The sequence below is a fragment of the Prosopis cineraria genome, unplaced genomic scaffold (assembly GCF_029017545.1).
Source record: "Prosopis cineraria cultivar Desert tree isolate PC_DT_omini unplaced genomic scaffold, ASM2901754v1 PC9, whole genome shotgun sequence".
Taxonomy (NCBI): Eukaryota; Viridiplantae; Streptophyta; class Magnoliopsida; order Fabales; family Fabaceae; genus Prosopis; species Prosopis cineraria.
The window spans coordinates 25,324,132-25,349,829 of NW_026555340.1; the positions used below are offsets into that span (position 1 = coordinate 25,324,132).

Genomic DNA, 25,698 nt, shown 5'->3' on the forward strand with positions numbered 1-25,698 from the left:
TGTAAATGTTCACTTTTTAAAAGTTTGGCACTATGACATAGGATAAGGTCTTTAAGGATATCCATAAGTCCTATGAGTTCCAATGCAATGTTGAGATAAGAAACTTGGTGAAACCCATCATCCAATTATCCTCCTTATCATAGATAATGCCTCCACAATCAACTTCTTTGAAAGTATTCTATATTTACCAAGCTATCTATGTTAAATACAACCCATCCTGCTTTAGGTTATATCATTTAGCTTGTAATTTTCTTGAACCCAAAATCAAATAGTTCAACTTTGATTGAATATTGAGATCATTGATTATGTTATGGATGTTATGAGAATAGAGATATGTACATCTTTCTTTTTAAGTATTCATGAACAAAAAAATTATATCAAAGGATTCTTCTTGTATTTGAATTCCCCACATCATTCTTTACATTTTAAAGTATCCATTTTTTTTTCCAAACTTTAATTTAAGAAGAAGGTTTTTAGCTTGTTTTGATTTTAAGCATAAAATCTTAATTTCCTTTATCTCACTTATTTATTTATTTTCCTTAAACTACCCTATTCATTATAAACATTAATTTGTCTAAAGTCTTAGTTTGCAAGGGTTATGATCTGCAAAGATTATATTACACTTGGTCTTGGAATTTCTGTATTACAAGATTTAGGTAAATAAAGTATACAAACAAAGTCATCTCGTATAACGAAATGACACAACAAGTAGAAGAAATATTTTCTAAACTTTAATAGAAGACTTTTAGAATTTTTTTGTATTATAAATTAACATTAAAAAATCTGACCAAAATATCTATGTACATGCATGAATTCAAGGAACACTCTTGTTTGTTCCTACTCCATAGGAGGAAAATCTTTAAATGCAAATCTTTGAATGAAGCAATCATCACATCCCTGATGGTCAATAATCGCGCCTAACATTCTTTGATTATGCTTACTCTTATCATTAAATGGGTGGATTTTTGTTTGCTACTATTAATTTCTTTTTTGAAAAAATTAATCTTTTAATCCTTCAACTTTTAACTCACTTGTAACTCAATTCCTCAATTATGACTCATTGCGACTCAATCCCTCAACTATAACTCGCTGCGACTCAATCCCTCAACTTTTGATTCACTTATAACTCAATTCTTATTTTTTAATTTTTTAAAGAAATTTCTTACCAAATAAGAAAGATAAAAAAACTCATATATTATTTTAAAATATCCTCCTCTTGCTCATTAATGTGAGATATAAGTTAACATAAAAAAAATTAACAAAAATTAAGGGACTAATTTGTAAGTAATTTAAAAGTTGAAAAATTGAGTCATATGCGAGTTATAATTGAGAGACTGAATCATATGCGAGTCATAATTGAAGGACTGAGTTATAAATGACTTAAAAGTTGAAGGACTAAAAGATTAAATTTTTTTTTATTCCATCATGTAATATCTTAGGAAACCTGTAAGTATTACCACAACCTCCTGTTCCAACTAAAATGAACTCTCACTATATGAAACTGTTGTTATTAATGATAACTTTATAAGTATCTCAAGAATGTTTTTAACATTTTTATTCAACACGACTATCTATCTCAAGACTTGATTTTGAATCTTCAAAATAAGCTAATTCAACTTTCTTAACTAAGTGAATCATGCCCTGGTCTATGCTATTAATCTCTGAGCATACTGGAAACGCACAAGAAAGAGGCTAAAATGTCTTACAAGGGACACATTACAAGAACCGTGAAAGCTGAAGCAAGAAGTCAAGGCTGTGAACCACACACACAAACTGAGAGGCTATTTAGTATTTACTCATCACAGATGATTCAGAAACCCAGAAAAAGCCTGCAATTTATTTCATCCTCACTGTTTCACTCATGTTCTAACAGACTTTGATTTGATTCCCTTTATCATTTAAGAAGCATTTTTCAAAACCCATTCCACTAAGGTAGCGATGCCGAATCCTGTCGCCGTTAGCTTCTTCTCACTTGCCACTGGACCAGCCATGTCAATATGCAGCCATTGAACCTTTTCATCAACAAACTGCAAAAGCACAGAATTGTTAATATATTTCGAAACCTACTCATAAAAAGAATAATAACAACAACGAATGGGAGGGTGAGTCAAAACAACAAAGAAGTTCAGATTGTTCGCAATTAAGACTTGTCCCACTAATTGAGGTTGGCTGCATAAATTGCACAATGCTATTAAGTTCTGTTAACAGCATTTCAGATGTATCATTCATCATAAGATTCCGCTTTATAACTTCTTGAAGCATCCTTCTTATTCTTCCTCTTTATTATCATAAGGTCAAAACCATCTACTCAACTCTCTCTATTGGCACCATTAGTGGCCTTCTTTGCATGTTGTCCATATTTTTTCCCCAAAATAATTGCATCAAACAAATGTTCCCTCTGGTACTTTTTATAAGTCCATGTTAACTAATTTCCTAAGATTAAGGAAATTAGTTAAAGTTAGTTAAACGTTTAAAGCTTTTACAACCTTGCAAAATTACCCTTCAATTAGGATAGATCATTAGGAAGAATGAATGGGAAAGCCATTGTAGAGAGACAAGGTCATTTTTTGATATTAGTTTATAACTGTTTTATTAAATTTTATAAAGGATCTTATAAAAATAAGATCGGAAGGAGTGGTTTTTACACAAAATTTTCATTCCAAATTAGGGTATTCCATGGAATGCCAATCCATCTGTATCATTCAACCATCATGTCCAACAACGCACTACCATTTTATTCCAATTGCTCAAAATCCTGTTCTGTTGTTAGACAATCGTGAAGTGGCGTACAGCATTTGGACTGATTTTCCTTCAAAAAGACTTCAGCAGAACTAATTAACTTTGCAGAGCTGAATGAGTATAGAACATACCTGTTTCAAGAAGAGAGCTGCATTTATAGCACCACCCTGTCGCCCACCAGTGTTCACCATATCAGCTACTCCTGATTTCATGGATTCCCAGTAACTTTCCTCCATTGGCATCCTCCATAATTTTTCTCCACTCACTTCTGCAGCTTCAAGAATTTCTTTTGCCAGTTCATCACTGGGTGTGAACACACCTACAGAAGTAGTAAAGTTGACAATCAATGACAGACGATATTCAAGAAAATGAATAAATAAGTATAGAAGTTCGGCGAACACTAAAATTGTCAAGTGTTAGAAAAGCCACCACAATGTGGCCACTTTAATAGCTACATGTGTTTCAGGTTCTGCCCCTCACAAAGCTTAGCTTTTCTCTCATTTGATATGTCAGGGAAAAATTAATTCATTGACACCTGAACAGTGAGCGTTTCTCTGATCGTAACAAGCACATGTTGGTATATGGTTCTTAAAACTGATCAGAACACAATATAATTTATAATATCGTGGGTTGATTTCATGATTACCTGCAATTGAGGGTCCAAGTGCAACCACGCAGGCTCCAGTCAAAGTTGCCAGATCAACAATCTAGTAACAGTTTATCATCCTGTTAGCACAGTTCTAAAACAAAAACATACATCCAACAAGTTTAGATCTTGTTACAAGAATCGAACTTGATTTTCCCACGTACATTAAGGATGAAAATCATGGACGAAGTTTAACACTTTGATTCAATCAGACTAACAAGAATGGTGACAATATTCTCTCTGACTTTTTAAGAAATGGATGATGAAACGTATCAACCATGCAAAGACATTAATTCTCAAAGAAATCAGAACTATTTTAATTTGAGTGAATATCTGAGATATCCTCGGTGAAAAGCACCTTGGTTACAGATGCGTATCAAACATACGAAGACGCATTAATTGTCAAAGATGTACTAGTCATATAGATGTACCTTTTCAACACCTTGGTTACAAGCATATACCAGAGCATCTGCTAGGGTAAGCCTCCCCTCTGCATCTGTGTTGTTAACCTATCCAAGAGGTTAAGCCAATGACACATTCTTACTCATAGTACATGATTTCAGATACCGATACTTAATAAGTAAACAAATTCAAGTATTCATTAAGCAGTACACCACTTATGTACCAGTACTAGATGTTGCTAGCGCAGGTTAGCAGCATTGATACACTGAAAACATTCTCAAAAGGTTCCAGAAAAAAGAAATTTGGGAGGTAAGGAAAATAAAGAAAGTTTAAAACATCGATGTCTAAGCTCAGGCTAATAATACAGCACATGAAAAATCTATTCATTAAGGAATGTTCACAAAATCGATAAGTTGAAGTGAACCAATTTGTTAACAAATCCATTTATTAGGAAATGTCAAAAAAAAAAAAAATAGATAACCTCACCACTCTTCAAGAGTTTTTCTCTGAAATAATCCAGGGAAAACTTCTTTCAAATGTAAATAAATGAAACATTTTTCCAAATAAAAGTATTCAAAGAAATACTGGTTATATTTTAATTGCTTTAAATAATTCTGCAATAACAAAACATATATGATAATGCTAAGTCTATCTAACAACAAAGTGAATAGTATTAAGCAGTACACAAAACTGAAAGCTAAGTTAAGATGATAAGATTTTAATCAAAATCCACATGTTTCTGATTCAACACCTTATGCAATAAGTTAGATGATATATAAATAAATCATGAACCAAATAAATCCTTGCCTCTATCGTCTTTCCATTCGAAGCTGTGACAATGTCTCCAGGCCTCATACCAGTTCCACTTATCATATTCTCGCAAGCAGCAACCACAAAATGAACCTGCACATGCAAGCATACAAAAATTCAAATTCTAGTACAGTATGAATACATTTCATCTATGAAGATTTGAAAAGTTAGGCACAACTTTTCTACAACATTTGCACCCAAAGGCTTAGCATAACAAAAAGATGAAAGGGCAAACTACACCTTCTTCAATGAATCTTGCAAGATATTCTTTGCATTAAAAAAGCCTAAAATAATGGCATAAACAACTTACCTCTACGCCAAGAGGTTTGATTTGACCCAGAGCTTTTGCTGCTCCTAAAACTGCAGCTGAACCACCCATATCAAATTTCATGGTTTCGATTGAACAGCCTGGTCCTGTCTTGATGTTGTAGCCACCACTAATAATTTGCAGATAAAATAATTAAAGATGATAAGAGAAAAGAAAACGTAAGAATTTATACTGATACAACATAAGAAAACGTGTAAATCTCATGCAATAGTTATTTATACATAAAACCCAAAAAAACGTTAGGCCATAACAACAATGCATATAGAGAGAGAAGACAGGTGAGAATGCCACTTAGTAACCAACAACAAGAACAAAATACCAAGTCCTTAGTAATTTTAACAATATAACCAAATAAAAAGAAAATTAACCGCAGCTTTAAAACCATGACTCGCACAGAAGGGCACATTTCAATGCAGAATAATCACTTGTTTTCTAAGTTGTAGCAAAAACAGAAAGAGGCATAGCTCAAAACCATACAATTACCTGTCAAAAGTCAAACCTTTTCCAACTAAAGCCAACTTCACTTTGACAGATCCGCCAGGAGGTTTATAACAAAGATGGATGAAATGAGGAGGATTTGCCGATGCTGCAGCAACACCCAGATATGATCCCATTTTCAACTCCTTACATTGCTCTTCATTCAATATTTTAGCAGTAAAAACATCACCATACATGATAGCAATTTTAGATGCCTCTTCTGCCAATACCCCTGAGGAAGATAAATCATCAAGCATAGGACAACTTTAGTGATAATTCATTTGTTAAGACTGAAAATTAAATAAGCACACGAGTATAATGCAGTGAATCTCAGATTATTGTATCAAGGGAATAGAACTATAAAATCGGTCATCCACCTGACCGATAACAGTAAGGTTCGGGAACAATAATTTTTACAAACAAAAAATGGTCCTATGAACCTGGTGTGAGCACATTAGCTGGAGAGTTTACAAGCTCCCTTCCAAAAATAATTGCAGAAGAAACATCTTCTGCATGCTTAAGTTTCTTGTCCAATTGAGGTCCAGTTCCCAAACCAACAATGTCCACAGATGTAAGGGCTGGCTTCTTTGATTCTGACTTATACCTGTGATCTTCAAATATCCCCAGTATAGTCCCTAACACAGTTCAACAAGCATGTCATGTTTAACAAAAAATCACAGCTCACACAAGTATAGATACCCAGACAGGGACAGCACTAAAGCTCTACAATACACATATAAAATTGTAAAGAAAATACCAGATGCTATTGCAGATGCAGAATTAAGCTTTGATTCTGCAGAAAGCCCTTCAGAAGAGGCAAGAACAATGGCAGCATTGTTTGCCTGAGCAGACTTTGCAGCCGCTGCAACAGCCTCGCCAAAGCTTTTAAAAGATGATGTCGTTAAAGCAGACTTTCCAAGCCCAATCAAACCAACTCTCCTGGATTCATGCCCTGATATTCTAAGTACTATCGATTGGCCAACTTTGCCGGTGAAATCCTCTTCAGAAGAAGCCTCGGCTAATAGACCGCCCAACTTTGAGTCAAGCTTCTTTAGAATCGGATTCTCATATTTCAAGTTCCCATCTTTCTTAATGTCTTTCTCCGTTACACCCACTGCAAGTATGTCCCCTTTCCATTCTGTTACGTCAACATCTTTTGCAGTAAAAGAGACCTTCGAGAAATTTTCACAAACAGAAAGTAGACAAATCAACAATATAGCAATAAACTCAAGGAGAAACAGGCACAGGTAAAATGTTAAAAAAAAAAAAGATATTTACATGTCGATCAACTCGTGATTGATTCCAAAAACTAGAATCGACCATGAATTATAGGCAAATGCATCGAATTCAGGATTGATTCAAAGCAGAGAACGAAAGATTATTAGAGGGAAAGGAATAAAGGTGGGGAGGGGAAATGGAGTGCGAGAGAGATTCAACGAGACCTTGGGGATTTCAATGCTAGCCGGCTGAGTGAGACCAAGAGTGGCCCGAGCGAGAGTGTGAGCCATGAGGTTCTGCGTTATTTGGCGCAGAGGAGCTGCATAAATTGAAAGGCGCGAGGCAGAAGCAGACCTTAGTGTAGCACAGTGACGGGCACAAAAGACGACGACTTGGAAGAAGAAACACGTAATGTAGCAATTACTGCTATACTGGCTGTCATTTCTCGCTTGGCGGGCCTATAAATTTCGGTGAGAATTTAAGATAAATTTTTTTCTTCACTTGCAAAATCTCAAGGAAACTTGAAAAATTGATATCCTTTGAAATCGCTGAATTTAAAACAATAACAGCCTGAGAATAATTCTCCTTAAAAAACTTGAACTTCATATGTCACAGATTCTTATCTAGATTCAGTTACTATGCATTGTTGTCATAGTTAGACCTCTCAACCTTTTTTTTCAACCAAGAAAAAATTAAATCGCTCATAAAATTAAATTGCAAGCAAACTAATTAAATTTGTGAGTTGATTACTTGAATTTTTTTTGGCTTTTAAAAATTATTTTTTCATTTTTAAAAATTTTAAAACATGTTTAAATAAGTACTGTGAAAACACAAAAATTTAAAAACTTGTTTTGATAAGTGTTTTTAATTTAATTATTTTTAAAATTGATTTCATTTTTTGTTTTTAAAAACATAAAAATATAAACAATTTTAAATTTTTTTATTTTATTTTTAATTTTTAAAATACATAATATTTGATTATAAAAAATATAATTACCTTGACTAATTTTTATTATTAATCACTATAATTGTATATAATTATTATTATCAATTCATTTTTAATTCTAAAATTATTTTTTAATTGACATAATCAAACACATTTTTAATTTTTTTTTAAATAATTTTAAAAATTATATTATAAAATAATTTTTAAAAATAAAAAATGATAACAGAAACTAAAAAGGCCGTAAGTTTTTTCATTGAATTGTTTTTAAAATTATTTTACATTTTTTTATAAAACAATAGTAGAAATATCTTTAAGTTATTTTTTATTTATTTTTATCATTTTTAAAATATAATATTTAATTATTAAAAATTATAGTTATTTTAACTAATTTTTATTATTAATGATAACCATTAACTGTTATGACCATTACGGTCAGCCCATTTTTTTAATTTTAAAAATATTGTTTAATTGACATACTTAAATGAATTTTTATTTTATTTTAAAAAATTAAAAATTATATTATAAAGTAGTTTTTAAAAACAAAAAAATGAAAACAGAAACTAAATAGACCCTAAGTTTACCTTTTTTTACATTTCTGAATCATAAAATCATGCTAATTTATTTATAAATTTATATTGAATGCAAACTGTAATATCCCAATATAAATTTTAATAGTTAATTTGGGTTAATAGAAATTTAAAAAAAATATTTAGAGGTAAATAAATTAGTAGAAAATGATCATTAAATCTAACTTAGGATATAATTCTAAATTAAATTTTTTAAAAAAAAATTAATTAAAAAAATTATTAAATTATTATTATAAAAAAAAAGGTATGCAAAAAAGAAAGGAAGAAGAAGAAGAAAACGAATTTGCTTCGTCCGCCGCCTCAACAGTAACAATAATAAAATAATAAAAAAAAAGAAGAAGAAGAGAGAGAAAATAATTAAAAAAAATGTGGGACCCACTGAATTTTTATAAAAACTCACCTGTTCCTTCATTTCTTCATTCCTTCTTTCGTGCGTGAGCTTCGGCAGAGAGAGCATCTGTGAGCCAAATTCACCGGTGCTGGGTTTTAAGGTAAGAGTTTTTAATAGGATATTTAGGGTGTGATTTTAAGCTTTTCAAAACTAAGTAAGTGTTCTAAAATTTTTTCTTAGTCATCCTTTTTCTTTGGTTTCTGAGTTTGTAGTGATAGAAAATTTAAGATCTGGAAGAGGGATGAATTTATGTTGAATAAATATGGTTTTTGAGGTTGTTAGTAGTATAATAAATATTCTAGAGTATAAATTTATTGGTGATCTTTGAATTTGTAGCTTATGGATCAAATTCTAGACTAGATCTGAAAATATATGTTGATTTATGGAGGTTTAGATGATTATTTGGGATGAGAAATGAATTATTATGGCTATAAGATTATGATTCTAAGCTAAAGACTCAATTTTTAATTTTTGAGTATTTTAGGTGCGAATTTATAAAATAAAAAGAAAATTTTGATAATAGAAATTAGTTTAGAAGTTGATTTTTAGATTATTAATGTTTATTAATAATTAAAAGAGGAGTTAAAAATTATACTTAATAGTATTAACTATAGATTTGTATTAAGATTGAGATTAAGAATTATGTTATATTTTTAATTCTATTATTAGAATTATTTTATTAGTTTCAAAAAGTGAAACTAATATTTATAAATAATATGTTATTTGTAGATTGTATTACTGGTGAAGATTGTGGTGAGAGAGAAATTTTAAGGAATAATTTATTGAAAAAGCCACAAGGTAACCATGCTTTTAATTTGTGATTAGTGTTACTTCTTGTTAATTGGGTGATTATTGAGAAAATTATAAATTTTGTAATATTATATAATTGTGCAATATTATTATAAATTTATTTGATTATTGTGGGAGGTGTTGGGAGATTTGTTATTATTGTTGTATTTATGTGCCACGTGGTATGCCCCTATTGGAGCTCAATAGGTGGTTTGTAAGGGCTCGGGCTAATCTACCTTTGGCCGGGTAATTTAGCACCGAGTGAGGGCTACGGCTCGAGGTTAATGGAGGGATATAAGGATGGTTGTTTGTGTGTATTGTAATATTTTATATATTTGTTGAAATTATATTATTTTTAATTCTCACTTAGTAAGCACACACTTAACTGTTTGTATACACTATCATAAATTGGCTTTGGTTACTGGGACTTTTGAGTCTCATTATGTGGTTAACAATTTTCAGGAGAAGAGCCAAGAGTGACACGTGGAGGAGTCCCAGAGGCTTAGTGGTATAGATCCACTGTCTCTTTTGGGTATTTAATTTATGATTTATAATGTGTTATATTGCCAATATTAGGACTTTTTTATGTTTATTGTCAATTATATGAATATATAAATGTAATCATGCCTTTCAAACTATTTCTATTTTTGGTACAATTTGGATGACTGTAATTTTAATATTTGGTTTACTTTGGATTGGTTAAAATGACATGATTATAAGGCCAAATAACTGACTTGTGTTGAAAATTGACTAAATTGCTTATTTTACTTGTTGGGAGTATAAGGATGGACAAATATGATTTAGTTTACTTGTTGGGAGTATAAGGATGGACAAATGTGATTTAGCCTAATGGCATGTGGGAGGTAAAAATTTATCTGAAATGTTATAGTGTGTGAGTTGAAGCAAATTATAAAATATTTTATATCGAAATTATTAATATAAAAATGTGTTGGGTGGCTGTAACCCAACTATGGTTGAGTTAAATTATTTAAAAAAAAAATTTGGTGTGTTACACAAACTTGATTAAAGTCATTAATTTTTTATTAAATTAAGTAAGTTAAGTATATATTATATAAAATTTGATTTATTGAATCATAAAATCATGCTAATTTATTTATAAATTTATATTGAATGCAAACTTGATTAAAGTCATTAATTTTTATTAAATTAAGTAAGTTAAGTATATATTATATAAAATTTGATTTATAGAATCGATATGATCTAGTTCAAAGAAAATAAAAAATAAAAATCAAAAATCAAATCTAATGTTAATGAAAAAGAAAGAAAACAAGAAATACAAAAAAAATGAAGGCATGTTTGTGTTCCTTCTTTCAAAAACTATTTTTTATTTTTAAAAATAAAAAATTTTAAAACTTCTTTGACTAAGTGTTTTGAATTTGACTGTTTTCAAAACTATTTTCACTTTTTGTTTTTAAAAACAAAATATAAAAATATTTTAAAATTATTTTTAGTTTATTTTTTATTTTTAAAATACATTATATTTAATTATTAAAAAATATACTTAATTTGATTAATTTCTATCATAAATACATTAACTGCCAGCAATTATTACTATCAATCTTTTTTTTTAATTTCAAGACTACTTTTAAATTAACATGAGTCAATGGATTTTCATTTTTGCTTTGTTTTAAAAGACAGTTTTAAAAATTATAATACAAAATAGTTTTAGAAAAAAATAGAATAGAAATCAAATATGTCCAAAATTAACACAAACTTTTTTACTAAAGTTTGACATAAAAATTTTGTTATTTGTAACACAGAGAAAGTGATAATATTTTTTAAAAAAAATTGACAAAACGGATGGTAAAGTAGTTTGTTTAATTATATAAACTTTTGAGCATGACTTTGTTTTTTATTATTTAAGACAGAAACATGGTTATTTATGAATAACTTAGGGCATATTAAGTTCCTATTCTATATTTTGTTTCCAAAAACGGTTTTGCAATGCAAATTTTAGAATTATTTTTTAAAACAAAATAAAAGGAAAATTTCTTTGGATGTGTCAATTTAAAAATAGTTTTAAAATTAAAAAATTGGTCAATAGTAATAGTCAATTTTTTTTGGCCAAATAGTAATAGTCATTGACAATTAATGGTGATGACTTATAATAATTATTAGTAGTTACAATCAATGTAGTTTTTAATAATCAAATGTAATGTATTCTAGAAAAAATGAAATGAAAATAGCTTTAAGATTTTTTTCCTTAAAAATAAAAAATGAGAACAATTTTACAAATAATTAGATTCAAAATACTTTTACAAACAAGTTTTTTAATTCTTTTATTTTTGAAAACAAAAAACTATTCTTAAAAAAATAAACCAATCAAACTATTAATATTAGAGAATTCGTATGTATAAAATTCAAAACTTAAAAAATCACATTCAATGTCATATTGAAAAACTTCACAAGTAGAATGAGATTTATCGTTGTGATTGTGAAGGGTTATTCTACTTGAGAGATTTTTTTTTTAATTTCAATTTGTATTTATAATATTGATATTTTCATTGAAAATTTAGTATTACCTAAAGGACCGCCCATCCTGCACATAGGGTTATATTTCCAACTATGAAAGAACTGTTTGAAACTATTTTTATTTTATTATTTTAAAAATTGATGTTTTGTAAAAACATATTTTGAAAATAAAAAAATAATAAAAATATATGTTTTTCTCATTTTTTTCTCGTTTTCCATAACAATAATCCCAAAATATCTGAAAGTTATTTCTATTTTTCTAGTCTACAGAATAATATTTTATTCTTTTATTATCCAAAACAATTTTAAAAAATGCATTATCAAACAAATTTTTTTATTCTTTTGTTATAAAGAACAGAAAACTGTTTCCAAAACAGGCTACCAAATAGGCCTGAAATTTCTCTTCCAAATCAATACATTGGGTGTAAATTAATATATCTATATAAATTTAACAATGTAAAACTAAAAAATTCAGGAAATTTTTATATAAATTAATTTTAAATTTATATTATAACGTTTTCACTCCACTAAACACAATTAATTAATGAAACACATGGTAATCAGAGAATTAGCTCAAAAAGTAATTACAAAGGTTTGATTCAAAAGTAAGGGATTCCAAGTTTTCTAAATAGAAATAAGTTAAAATTGATCAAAATATTTTATATCAAGGTAAAAATAAGTTTCGGAAGCATAGGATGCCTCAAAGGAGTGAAAGAAGTTGAAAACGTTTGAAAATAAATTATATACTGAAATATAGAGCAATACACCGCAGCGGACGCACTTTGCACTGCGGCGTGTTGTTCTCTATGTCATGCGATGCAGCGCCGCAGCTCAGGCGCCATGCGTCGTGGCGTGTTGCATGAATTTTCATTGGTTCTATTTGTCATTTGACAGCAGAATCGGGGGAACTTTTAACTCACCTCAATTCTCCATCTGACGTCCGTAATCTAAGTGTCTATAGAGAGCTCTTTACATGAACTAATTAATGATATGGATTTCATTTCCAAAATAAGTCACACTAGAAAGTTGAACACCCAAACATAATTTGACGACTTTTCAACATTTGTATAAAATGGGTGTCCAAAACCATCAACAAGTGCCAAAAACTTTTCCTAACACTTAGACCATGTCCAATAGATTTAAGACTACCAGTACAACACGTCATAAGCATCGAAACATCAATATAACTAAAATTCACTCCTCAACCCCAATTTACCAAAAATAAAGGGGGAGGTAATTTGCCAGTGCATTTAACTCAAATCATTCAAACATGTTCAAATCTTCATTTCTACACTTGTACTAGTATTTTGACCCTATAAACATATATATGTCAACATACATAAAGGTTAATGGCTCAAAATGCAATTATAACATTTTCAACAACCAAAATAGTGCAAGTAAAGTAATATGCATTCTAGAATTGACAAGCCATATACTATTACACAGTTAAAGTTAAACTAGAGGCATAAAGTAGAAATATGCTAATTTCTCGCCTCTTTAGTCTTCTCCCTCTCAACACCAGAGATAGAGCCTGAAAAGTATTAAATAAGAGAGGTGAGTCTAGCCACTCAATAACTAAGATTAATCCTACCCATTATATATCAATTATAAAACAAATACATGCACAAGGAGAGTAAATATGCAAATCAAACTCACATGTATTATAATTTACCATTTATCATTATATAGCTTTTTTAACTCACGTAACTAGGTACATTATCACCATATGTTCATATATGTGACATAACCTCTATTCTCGTGATCTGCCATCACTTAGCATGTGTGACACGTCATATATTTACTCAAGTAATGATCAACCAACCTTATATCCTCTTTATTTTCTCAGATTGAAACCGTGAGCTATAAAATTGATTAAGGCTCTATCAGTGTAACTGGATTACCCAAACTCACAAATCATAAAGTGTGACCCAGCCAAAATCACAAGACTCACTCTCGAACCACGGTTTTTCCCATTCTTGAATCCCTGGGGTGTCTCATACCCTAGGTTATTCTCCTCATTAAATTGGTGGAGATAGCTAGGTTCTAGTCCCTCGACAAATAGTGGGATAAGGCTATAGCCCTCGTGCACCGAAGGATAGCCTAATTATCATATAAATTTTTTTCTCTACTCCCAATCCCCAAGCGAACTCCCGCCACTGATCATGCCATAATCATTACTCACTTGAGTATACTTTTTTCGCTTTCATTTACTTACTGTTACGACCACCATGTTGGGTTCACGACCTTGCGCTACCTAAATGTGCATTCTCATCATTTCTCAAAATTCATTTCCTTACTAACACATAAATATCTCTACTCATCATCACATTCATTTTTCAAAACATAAGCATTTTCACAGTAAAATCCTTTTAACTTTGCATTTTGCATTTCAAGTCAAAATAGCATTATACTCAATCAAATTTTCATACATTCATTGAAAAATAATATATAGTTTTACATAAAAATCAATCTCATGCATGTAACATTCACCATTCACATTTAACAATCAAGTAACATACAATTACCCAAAGTAGAGTTTTTCCCAAATTACCTCAAACCTTTGAAAGGTCAAAGATTTACTCCTCAATCAATTAGCTTTCAAGTTTGAATTTTCACTTCAATAGGTGACCAAGAGCCAAAACTACAATTAACGAAGTTGAATTTCATCAATATAACAAACTCAAACATTTGAACCTTCAATTTTTACTTCTAAATTGCCCAATCTTCACTTTACAAAAGGTGAAACCTAACCATTGGGTTTAATAGTTACCTTTAGCCCCCAATAGTATTAGCGAGCTATTAAATTCTCATTCATGGCATCACAAAACTTTCAACCACCCATAATAAATGGGATTTTTGGATATTAATGGTGCCCAACAACTCAAGACGCTAAAACTCATTATACCTAGGTTTAGATACTCTAATCTACCCCCATTAATTTTATTTAAGTCAACAAATTCGAACTCATAACCTATATGGACTAAAATCCCACTTTCATTATCAAACTCTAATCATAAACTCATAAATGTTAAAAAAAAGGAGAGATTGATGAGTATAATACTTACTTTGGGTGTTTGTAACCTTTAAAATACTCTTAAAGTAGTTCCCAAGTAAACTCTAACAGAACATTAGCATGCCTCTCCTTTCTCTCTTTTCTTTTCTTTATTTTTCTATCTCATTTCACGTCTGATAAAGTGCAGAAAATGGTTATGTGCCATGGCACATGGCACAGAGAGGTCCTCCCTTGCTCAGAAATGGCTGTGCATCGTGGCGGACGATCTACGCGCCACGGCGTGTGGCACAGTAACTTTAACTCTTCCTTTTCTTCTCTTTTTGATGCCTAGGTGATCCGCCTCCATACTGGACTCACAACTAGGGTTAAAATAGCATCAAATGTGATTATTAGATCTTTCTAGCCACAAACCACTTCAATTTACTTAATTACCCTAATTAGATTTAATTAATTAAGGGATTAAAACTCATGATATTACATATATCACTTGTAAACGTTTTTAAAACTCATGATATTACATATATCACTTGTAAACGTCAATTCCCTTTTTTCTTAAAATTTCATAAGTCTTATTATGAATAGGATAAAATTTATAAAATTTCAAAACACGAATGAAAAGTCAAGCAAGTTGCTCAAAAAAAGAAAAGAAAAGAAAAGAAAAATTATATATAGATGTCATAAAATATATTTACAAATAAATTTTAGAAAATTCAAAAAACCATGTCCATAATAGAGTGCAGAGACAATAGTATTCTTATTAAACATACATTATATTAATTAAATAATTTTTAATTATTTCATCAGTAATTTAAACATATCACTCCAACTTTTTATTATTTTAACTTCATATATTTAATAGTTAAATTGATCATGCATTACAAATTTAATATTAATTGTACATAACTACCTCATTAATTATTTACATTATCACTTCAACAATTTATAACTATAATTTCACATATCTAATAGTCAAATTGATTACATATTAGTGACAAAGTTTAGCACTATTTATTTATAATTATTTCATCAATAATTTATAATTATTATTTTATTATTTTAAAATTATAATTTAAAATATCTAATAATTAAATTAATCATACGCACTGTCAAAATTTAACATTAATTGGTTAAAACTAATTTATTAGTAATTTACAATTTTATTTTAATTTTTATAATTATAATTTTATATATTTAATAGTTAACTGATTATATATTATAGTAAGAAAAGTATTACTTTTATACCATAATTTTAAATTATATTCAGTCCAAAAAAATTGATTGTAATTTCTAAATCTTGCTTCTATAAATAAATTGTTCCACGGGAGCCATGTACAAATAAATGTAACGTTTTGAAAAGAAAAGAAGAAAAGAAAGAAAGAAAGAAACAAAAGGGTTGGGGGTGGGGGGGCGTCTAAAGTCCCCGAAGCGTAGCGGAACGCGGTAAGGCTGTAACAAATTCCAGTTTAGCGTGGTATCGACTTCAACGCTCTGCGACGGTGAAGGAGCAAAAGAAGAAGAAGAAGTTTATCGGTTGAACGCTCTCTCGAGAAAATGGTGGCAACGAACGTGAAGGCGGAGACGCTGTCTCTTATGGACAAACGTGCTGCGATAGAGGTGGAGATGAACGCAATCATCGAGCGCCTCAATCAACCTGGTGGTCCCGGGCTTTCCGGCAATCTCGTTGATTCTGAGGTTTTCTTTCGATTCTGGTTATATACTTTATTTTCGCGCCTCCTATTTGGTGTTCGATGACTAATTATTGCAATTCAGTATACTTTGCTAGGAATTTGAAGTATCTTCACCGTGTAAGAGTGTTAATTAGTTGATCAATTTTCTAGGGATTTCCTCGAACGGATATTGACATTCCAGTTGTTCGTGCCGAGCGACGTCGTCTTTCTGGTATGAATCCCGTTCCCAGTATTTGTTTTTGATGAATAATTGTATAAACATGTGGCATTTCAACAAATTGAAGGGCTACCTCGAGTGACATTTGGGCCTAAAGTTGGTCATCACATCGAATAGCATAATTTTGCTACAGAATGTCGTGATGTAATAAATTAATTGGCTTTAAGATAGGAGCTAGAGTAGCGTTGGTTTTACTTCATTGTCCTGCCATTTTTTTAACCCTTATTTCCCCCTCCTCATCCATGCAGAGCTGCGTAATGATCACAAGGAGATCAGTGAGAAAATAAATCAAAACATACAAATTTTGCATGCAGCAAGACTTGGAAATAAAACGTCACTCCTCAAAGTTTCAGGTACGCTTCCACCAAGTAATGAATGTTGTTATACCATTTGTTGAGAGGTAACTATGGCTTCTTATTGATGTTGCCTTCTGGAACTTTGTTCCTGAAGATAATATATTTTGTACTCCCCCACGTACAAGTATGATTCATAAGGTGTATTCTTTTTTCCCAGTGGTTATATGATGCTTCTCACTTTGGTGAGTGAAGATATGGTGAAAGATATACAAGAGACTTGAATTCACCGATAAAATAATGTGTGTGTGTATAATTTTTTCCTGCTGTGACTGAAAAATAGCTGTTCTTTGATTTAACTCATCTAGAGTAGTTTCTCTACGGTGATATTTCCTTAGATTATGCTGTAAGAACTCATGAGCTGCACTTTTACCACCACGACCAGGTCAGGGCCTGCATGTTTCTGTGTCTGTATCTCAATCTACAACTAGTGGTGCCCTAATTCCATAAGAGGCATAAGGAAGAAATCTTTGATAAAATGTTGAAGGGTCTTTTGAACCTCCATTGACCAAGGCCTTGAAAATGCATTGACAAACACTTCCAAGCTGGCTGGCCAATTTTGCTGCCTCAAAGATACCAAAAGTTTATTAAGCAATCTCTCAACGTTAGCAAAGATGACTATTTCTCCTAGCATTTTGTAGTTAAATAAGTTTCTGGAAAATTATAACGTTTTGAAATGTGAAGTTCTTTGTGTTACGTTTCTTCCTTTCCCGTGTCCTAAGTTGGACCTAAAATTACTCCAAGTCTCTAAATAACAATAATGAATGGCATATACTAAATCATATTAAATGTTTTCCTTTCTGCAAGGTGATGAAGATGGACCTAATGCTCAGACTTCATCAACTGTTGAGTCAGGCTCATCAGTGCAAAATGTTCTTCTGAGAGATTCCTCCAATTCCATGGATGTGGATGTGGTTGTTAGTATACCATTTGCGATGGTTGATGAGATATCTGATTCATCACCGGCTGCAGAGGATGGATTACAACTTGGAGATCAAATTTTGAAATTTGGCAGCGTGGAAGCTGGGGATAACTTGCTCCAAAGGCTGGCTTCTGAGGCTCAGTCAAATCTGGGTCATGCAATACCTGTTGCAATCATGAGGCAAGGTGCTATGATCAACTTAATTGTCACACCTAGAACTTGGCCAGGCAGAGGTCTATTGGGGTATGCATGCGATATCGATAAATTTTTTTGTTTTTTTTTTGTTTTTTGCTTTATGACTAGTGTTATTTTATCGCCATCCACATTTTCATTTTGAAAGAATAGGCTTAAACAACCGTGTTATTAATTTTTTTTGCTTTCTCACACTTTCCCATGTTCAAATAATATACCCAAATGGCCAAAATGCTAGTATACCACCAACAGACTTAACAAAATTGCTGGAGAGATTGAAAATAGGAATTGAATTTTGGTGTGTTAAGTTTTTGTCCTTTGGTTCTTTCGTTTTTTCCTGTTCTTTTGCTTCTGGAGGATATCTTTTACTTTTATCTCTATTTTTCTTGTTTCACTTTAAATTATTTCTTTTTCAATAAAAATGTCCATCCTGTTCTGAGCCTCCTTATCGGAAGGTCTATTTGATTTGGGTAAGCTCCTCTTGTATCTAAAGCGGTTTATTTTTGCATTTTAAACTCCCTTCCGAGAAACAATATTGCTGGATACTTGTATTATGATTCACCGTTCTGTTTAACTGAATCTAATTAGCTGTACCCTTGCTGATAGTTAGCTTAGAGTCTTTTCCCCTTGTTCTTGCCCTTAGAAAGCTACACCAGTGGGGCATGCTCCAGTTATGGATTAACTTGTCAAGGCCATTGTATATTACTTCTACTCTAAGTTTTCTATAGTAAGTTGAGCACTATTTTCGGCATCAAAATCATCTCAATACAAGTTATTGGTTGTAGCCGTTATTATAATTAAAATTAATGGCTAATAACCTTGTGATCATAGCCAACAGAGAGCATGAAGATTAAGAAATTATTACTGCTAATAATATGCTATTTATTTATTGTGTGGCTTCCTCTATGTTGAATCCATGCAGATGTCATTTTCGGATTTTGTAGCTGCAATGATTATTTATCGCATGGTGGTGACTGGTGGCAGTTGGAAGAATCTTCCCTTGCGGTGTTCTTTTGTCCTGTGTCTTGGTCGAGGTCTACACTCTACAGTCCTTTATTTTGTATTCGAATGTTTGTATACTCAATGCCTGACCTTAGATTTTTTGTTGCCGTTTTAGGGATTCCAGATTTTCCATTCATGTTTCAGTTTAATGAAAACGCATTTTGATTTTGAACTATCATTGTGGAAATATAAACTAATCTTCACTGTGTTGGTAAAAAAAAAAACAAAAAAGCGATTCGCTGTTAATAGGGCCACACGAGTTCCATTTTTGGTTTCGTTCCCTTGATTTTGTTGTTTTTCATTCCAATTTCAAAATGTATTCTCTTCATCTCTGTTTATAGACGTAGTTATATGGGCTACGGCTATGGGGTGCAAATCCTTCATTAGCTGTCTCTACAAGCACAAAATAAGTTCTTTATTTTCAAATATCATGAATATTTGAACTTTAAACTTTTTCCTACATCGCATCGCATTTTTACTACCCGAGTTTCTATCACTCAAATGTTTTTGACGGCTTAAGTATTTCCTTATGGCCACAGCGTTCACAAAATTACAGACGAAGAAAGTGGAGAGGGCGCGTGTCAGAGGGACAATTGAATAGTGGCCAAGAAATGCCTTAATTGTTGGCGATCCAGAAACAAGATGGTGCACGCTTGTCCATCAACAAGGAGTACTCAGACAAGAAAACACAAACCCCATCTGTTTTATCATTGCCATCTCTTTCTCTAGCTGTCCAGCACACTTTAAATTTAAAGTCCTTAATGGGGAAACCCCTCTTGCCCCACCCCTAAATCACAATCACCTTGTGCCACACTCTCACCTCATACTTGAAACCAATCACTAATATTATTAGAAATATTCTTGCATATTTCTTTATATTTAAAATTTTTCGGTGAATTGAGTTGTAAAAATTGGCTAGAGCAGAGAAAAATCTCACAAATTAAAAATCATTTGTAAAAATTTTCACTTATCATCCACCAATAAAATTATCCCATCGATGATAAGATTCGAATCTATACTCTTATGGGATATAAATCTCATCTTTATTGACTACATCAATCTTCATTAGCTTGTAAATATTATATTGCACTTATTTTCATTCAAATTTATTGTAATACTTAAGCACTTGCCAACTTGCATAGTGTAAGCTAAAGATCCTTCACTAAAATGATAATGAAGTCCCAAATTCTTCCTCGTGAATTTTTATTAGTTCATTGCATATAACTAAGAAATTTTGCAACTATCTTGATTCTTGAGGAATGTGTAACTCAGAATTTCATTGAATCCCTGCTTCCGCGTCTCTGAAAGAAAATTATAATCACTTGCTTTAACTGTACAGAAAATAGTAACACCAGTTTAAAAGGCTGCCTGAAGAAGCTTCATACAACATTACAGGTACAGGGTTGATTTCATTCACTTGAGCTTTAGTAAAAATCTACAATCTAAGAATCCATCATCATAATCAAGTTCAGGGAGAATAATATGAAATTTATACACAAATTACCCTCCATCATTACTCAATCTAAGGGCTAGCATTGAATCAGTGGACAGGATGACACTGCTGATAGAACCTGGAGGCTCTGTCAGCCAAGACAGTGGAACCATCATTCTGAGGAGAAACTCAAATCATCAATGGCAATGGACAGATCTGATTCTATCACTTTATCACTCTCCTTTTGTTCACGAGCATTGTTCATGATGCCATTCTCTTCCTTCCCTTCTGCTGCAGCTATACATTCGTGGAATCTGAAGCAGCTGATGAGATGGTCATTTGTTAACCCAGCTACCTGCATGAAGGAGTACACGACGGTGGGCCCCACACCACGGAATCCTCTTCTTACCAGGTCTTTACTAATCACATCGGCTTTTGGAGTTTTTACAGGAACCTGTCGAGGATATCGGAATCTACTAGCTATAGGCTTGTGGTTCACAAAACTCCATATATACTTGTCAAATGACCCAAATTCATCAACAACCTGCCATGAGTAAAACCTGCAAAAAGTTAGGTAAAGAGACAATAATAGCTACAATGCAATAATGGCAGTTCAATTAAAGAGAAAAGAAAAAAAGAAAGCAGTGTAGGGATTGATAGTTGAAAAAGTATCATGACTGATAGAGGACCCGGGTCACACCAGCAAAGCAAGCTGGCAGAATAAAGAATCCAAATAATTAGGTTGCATATCACTTTGTAAACTAGACTACTACAAGCTCAGGATGTACGGAGGATTATAACATGGTTCGTCCTACATGGGTCATGTAAATTTAAAAAGGATCACGTTCACCATTTCAATTACCTTATTACCTAATCTACCAGATTAAATCATAAATGGACACCAATTATAAGCCACTCATTTGATCATTAGCCAAAAAAGCTTCTTTCATTTGATCATGCTGAGAATTTAAAACATCCTAAGAGACAACAGTCATGCATATAAAAGTGACAACAGCAGATCAATACAGAAAATAAATAAAGAAATAAGGCCACCATACTTAAAAAGGCATTAATACAGGACCCTAGGATCATATTTTATATTCATATTTAGCAATAAAGAATTATGATTTGCAACCTAGTCCAGCTGTTAAAGTCACAATATTGCATGGGATTGCATTCAAACATCAGTTCCCAAGGCATTACAGCAAAATACCATAAACCTATATCTCATGGTTCTTTTAGTTTTTCCAATGGTCCAGGAAAAAAGAAAGAATTGCCAACAAACCCAGGAGTTACACTTATTCTGAGACAAAGGTTCGCAAATCAAGAGGAAATAATAATCTACCTTTGATGTTTGATGTGCATTCTCAATTATAGCACGCAATTTAAGTTCTGAAAGAAGGGAACTTGCAGTAGTTCCTGGTGCAATCATTTTCTTTTCATTCAATTTTGAGACAGCTAATGGATCGAAGTCTGCAAATACTTCCCTGCAAAAACTCTTGTTAGCAAAAATAAAAAGGACAAAGTGAAGAGTTTCCTACAGCTGAGGTTAAAAAGTTTGTGGCAGCCACTATATATCAAGGCTAGATGTAAAAGGAAGCAATGTTGGACTTCTAACAAGGAAATACAATACCTAAAAATGTGCCTTTTGCTCAGAATGACTGGCCAAGTGAGTTCAGACAGTGCACTCGAAAGTACAAGAAGTTCAAACAGTTTCCTGCATGAGATATAGAATGTCAAGCAAAATATTCAACATGGAAAGGTATGTTGATAACATGATTAAAACTGTGTTTAACATACTTGTCATCATGTACTGGAACTCCCCATTCTTCATCATGGAAAGCAGCGTAACACGGTTCTGATTTCAATTTTCAATAGGTGAACTTAGTCAGCAAACAACTTTTGAAAGCTAGTCAAGCTCAAGAGTAACAAATCAAACTATATTGGAGGACTTTCGAGCAAAGGTATGGCTATGGCATTTAACTGGCTCACATACAACAACTCTACTTCCATTAGCATATCAGGTTCATGCGTTTTATTTAGAGTTCCCAAGTTTCTCTTCGATGGAAAAAATCATCAACTCAAATCTATGGAGAAGCTACATATTGAATGGACGTATTTTCCAATAATGATTAGCGACCTGTATTATACATGAATATTTAATGTGACTGTTTTGAAACACATGAATCCAAATGGAGCTATGTTCTTAATGTAGTGCGCAATTTCAAACTTGAAGAACTGAAATTTATCTTCAAGTTACTTGAGAACCAAAATATTAGCTCTTATACATAACAAAGCGAAATGTGTGCTCATTACTGAGAGTCGTTTTTAATATTTAACAGAACCGCAAAGTAAAATATCCACCAAAAAAATTATTGTCTTATTGGGGAAAAACTAAAACCAATTCATTTATTCAATCATTGCCCAGGTCTATTCCATAATCAGAAAGAATGCCACCTCAAGAACCCATCAAGAGTCAAAGAAGATAACTAACCGGTATTAGGCGTGACCCAGGTACACCTCTTCTTTGATTGTGAACCATCAGGTGGAGAATCCAAAGCACCATCAGAAGAAACACTTCTTGGCTTTGACGCAAATGGTTTCCTTCTACTAACTAAGCTATTAGACCGAGTCAATCTGCCTGTAGATGCTCTACTGTGGAATGAATCCGTAGAGGCATCGGATGAACATGAAGCATTCAGAGACAAATTAGAATGCAATAGCTGTTCATGCCTGCGGAGTACTGAAGGAACACTGACAGAATGTGACTTAGGAGAGGAAGTTACGTTTGAAGACAATTGGTGGGTATTTTTCTCTTTGGCTGATGCAACCTCATCCCTCAATTTCTCTGCCTTCCTCTGTGGCTTTGAAGTGGGTTTTCTAGAACTCAATGACCCTGCCTTGTTTCCAGTTGGTCCAAGCACAGGCCTTGCCTCTGAATCAGCAACATTTGTTGACCTCAATCTGGGAGCTCCAGACATTTGTAAAGGAAATATAGTTTCAGAACTCTCCAAACTGGCAATCACTTGAAGTATTCCAACACCAGTGACCCCCCGGTGAGTTCTTGAAATTTTAATGCTCCATCAGCTGACAGTGAAATTCAATGAAACCTTCATTTTTCATTTAGTTAAACGCTTAAAGATAGCAGAATGATAAAAACCAGAGTCACTATCAAATTTTAGCCAACACAAAGTGTGCACTGTGCAGTGTCTTGGCAGTTGGCGCCCACTCTAAAACAGATCTCAGATTTCTACCTCCAAATTGAGATCATTGTAGTCAAAGCTGCTTGGGGACATAACTCAAAATCCTCAAATCACATAAATATACAGTGACAGCCATCTAAAACTTGAAATTCAGAAGCAACCAAAACACTCGACCCCATTCCTCTAATACCCCAATCCATCTAATGTAAGAACAAAACCCAGAAAACCTGAAGCCAGTAGAATTAATCAACACGACATCATCAAAGTCAGTAAGACGGGTTCACCTTTTGACCTACGCTAGGGCTTTAAATGGGTCAACTAGAGGGCTGCATTCCATGTTCATGTAAATTTCAAATGAACTCCACAGAGCCTCGAAACTTCACGACCATTCTTCATTGCGGAAAACGAGAGAGCTTTATAACCTCAAAGAGGAAATGCAAATGTTCAAACTGAGGCGCTCAATTTTTCAGTCGCCCGACAAGGAAAAAGGGCTGACACATTTCCTTTCTTTATAATTCCCATGCTAATTTCCCAGAAAACAGCAGAGAAAGCTCTCGGGAAAATGGCCTTCCATTACCAGGGAGACATAAGAGGAGCGTTAAAGAGAGAGCTGGGTTTGATGATCTAACAACAAAGGTTGAAAACCAAGAAGAATATTTGAGGAAGATGAAGTGAGAGAATCAAAGAGCGAATAGGCCAAGGAAGCGAATGAGTGTAACGATAGAAGAAGAGTGAAAAGATTGGGTTTACCAGGAAATCCGGTTCTTTCTGTGGTAATTTACCGGCTGAGCCGGTACATTGGATTTGGCTCACACGCATGCACACTCCAGATTATTTACTCTTTGAGACCTTGCTTAAGCTAATTAAATGAAATGTGTATAATATTATTTTTATTTTCAAAACTTTTATTAAAAATATTCTTCCTCCATGCCAATTTATAAATATATTTTACCATCTTATTTTTAAAAAATAAATATAATTTTTTAAAAATACCTTTCATTAAATATAACTTTATTCATAAAAATATCTTATATTTTGAAATATCAAATTACTACTAAAAATGTGTTATAAACAGAGGGAGAGAGAATAATAAGTAAATGAATTTTATAGCTGTTTTATTTCCAACTTAAACCTTATTTAAAATAATTAGACATTGATTTTAAGAGTATATAAAAAATGAGCAAAACTAACTTAATAATAATCGGTCATCAATTTTTTTATTTAGATATCATTCTATTAAAAGTAACCATATTCAAAATACAATCGAGCGTTAAATTAAATGTGAGCATCTCTTCTACATAAATTTGTTATATTATAAAGAACTAACTCTTTTCATTAAATCTAACCTCTACAATCATTAACTCTTTGTATTGTCATCAACATTTAAAAAAATTTATTATTTTTTCATTGGTGGTTACAGAAGATTCCTTTTAAAATTTTTAAATTACTTGTATCACTTGTCAAATAAAACTATTCCGCTCACCAAACACTAAAATAGCTAATTTAATTGTACATAAAATAATAAATTTTGAATAATTTTTTGGTCAACTAATTAATTAATAAAAAAATAATAATAAAATATTAAAATCTCATCGAAATATATCAATGACAATTAGATCCCTCAAAATATTACAAGTCCTCTAAAATTTTTAGGTACCTTTTTGACATTAATAATTTTAAATTAAATAATTAAATTGTCCCTTGTTTAAAATTTAAAAAAAAGTTTACGTGAAAAATTATGATTTCTTATTCAATATTTGCGATTTCAAAAATAAATGTTGTAACTAATTATTTTTATAACTTAAACTTTAGTGATAAAAGCTCACATAAAAAGTTATTATTTTTTGTTC

At 31.9% G+C, this 25,698-nt stretch overlaps 3 protein-coding genes and 2 long non-coding RNA genes across 5 annotated transcripts; 3 read left to right on the plus strand and 2 right to left on the minus strand.

Moving 5' to 3' along the window:
* Positions 1–1,675: 1,675 nt before the first annotated feature.
* LOC129319280 (leucine aminopeptidase 2, chloroplastic) lies at positions 1,676–7,022 on the minus strand. The gene is made up of 10 exons (XM_054964292.1): positions 6,845–7,022; positions 6,160–6,574; positions 5,843–6,037; positions 5,409–5,634; positions 4,908–5,034; positions 4,595–4,690; positions 3,817–3,894; positions 3,386–3,446; positions 2,871–3,058; positions 1,676–2,027 (listed from the first exon to the last, which is right to left on the minus strand). The coding sequence occupies exons 1-10, from the start codon at positions 6,908–6,910 to the stop codon at positions 1,899–1,901; spliced, it is 1,581 nt and encodes a 526-aa protein (XP_054820267.1). The 5' UTR covers positions 6,911–7,022; the 3' UTR covers positions 1,676–1,898.
* Positions 7,023–8,558: 1,536 nt separating this feature from the next.
* Positions 8,559–10,024, plus strand: LOC129319868 (uncharacterized). Its single transcript, XR_008595535.1, has 3 exons — positions 8,559–8,644; positions 9,274–9,342; positions 9,796–10,024. It is a non-coding gene; the product is annotated as an uncharacterized LOC129319868 (long non-coding RNA).
* Positions 10,025–16,218: 6,194 nt separating this feature from the next.
* Positions 16,219–19,385, plus strand: LOC129320138 (uncharacterized). The gene is made up of 5 exons (XM_054965355.1): positions 16,219–16,531; positions 16,678–16,738; positions 16,993–17,097; positions 17,905–18,262; positions 19,134–19,385. Exons 1-5 carry the CDS (start codon positions 16,391–16,393, stop codon positions 19,153–19,155), a joined length of 687 nt encoding a protein of 228 aa, XP_054821330.1. The 5' UTR covers positions 16,219–16,390; the 3' UTR covers positions 19,156–19,385.
* A 1,130-nt stretch (positions 19,386–20,515) lies between these two features.
* LOC129320137 (uncharacterized) lies at positions 20,516–23,626 on the minus strand. The gene is made up of 5 exons (XM_054965354.1): positions 23,140–23,626; positions 22,446–22,503; positions 22,279–22,362; positions 21,991–22,132; positions 20,516–21,189 (listed from the first exon to the last, which is right to left on the minus strand). The coding sequence occupies exons 1-5, from the start codon at positions 23,624–23,626 to the stop codon at positions 20,818–20,820; spliced, it is 1,143 nt and encodes a 380-aa protein (XP_054821329.1). The 3' UTR covers positions 20,516–20,817.
* On the plus strand, positions 22,128–23,210 carry LOC129320139 (uncharacterized). The gene is made up of 3 exons (XR_008595679.1): positions 22,128–22,407; positions 22,524–22,609; positions 23,074–23,210. It is a non-coding gene; the product is annotated as an uncharacterized LOC129320139 (long non-coding RNA).
* Positions 23,627–25,698: the final 2,072 nt, after the last annotated feature.

Coding starts and splice junctions, on each gene's coding strand:
- LOC129320137 (XM_054965354.1), bottom strand. CDS start 23,626: ATGTCTGGAGCTCCCAGATTGAGGTCAACAAATGTTGCTGATTCAGAG. Junction 22,363..22,445: donor GTTCCAGTACATGATGACAA/GTATGTTAAACA, acceptor TATCTCATGCAG/GAAACTGTTTGAACTTCTTG. Junction 22,133..22,278: donor AGCAAAAGGCACATTTTTAG/GTATTGTATTTC, acceptor GAGTTTTTGCAG/GGAAGTATTTGCAGACTTCG.
- LOC129320138 (XM_054965355.1), top strand. CDS start 16,391: ATGGTGGCAACGAACGTGAAGGCGGAGACGCTGTCTCTTATGGACAAA. Junction 16,532..16,677: donor GCAATCTCGTTGATTCTGAG/GTTTTCTTTCGA, acceptor TCAATTTTCTAG/GGATTTCCTCGAACGGATAT. Junction 17,098..17,904: donor GTCACTCCTCAAAGTTTCAG/GTACGCTTCCAC, acceptor CCTTTCTGCAAG/GTGATGAAGATGGACCTAAT.
- LOC129319280 (XM_054964292.1), bottom strand. CDS start 6,910: ATGGCTCACACTCTCGCTCGGGCCACTCTTGGTCTCACTCAGCCGGCT. Junction 6,575..6,844: donor CTAGCATTGAAATCCCCAAG/GTCTCGTTGAAT, acceptor AATTTCTCGAAG/GTCTCTTTTACTGCAAAAGA. Junction 4,691..4,907: donor TCAAACCTCTTGGCGTAGAG/GTAAGTTGTTTA, acceptor TTGCATGTGCAG/GTTCATTTTGTGGTTGCTGC.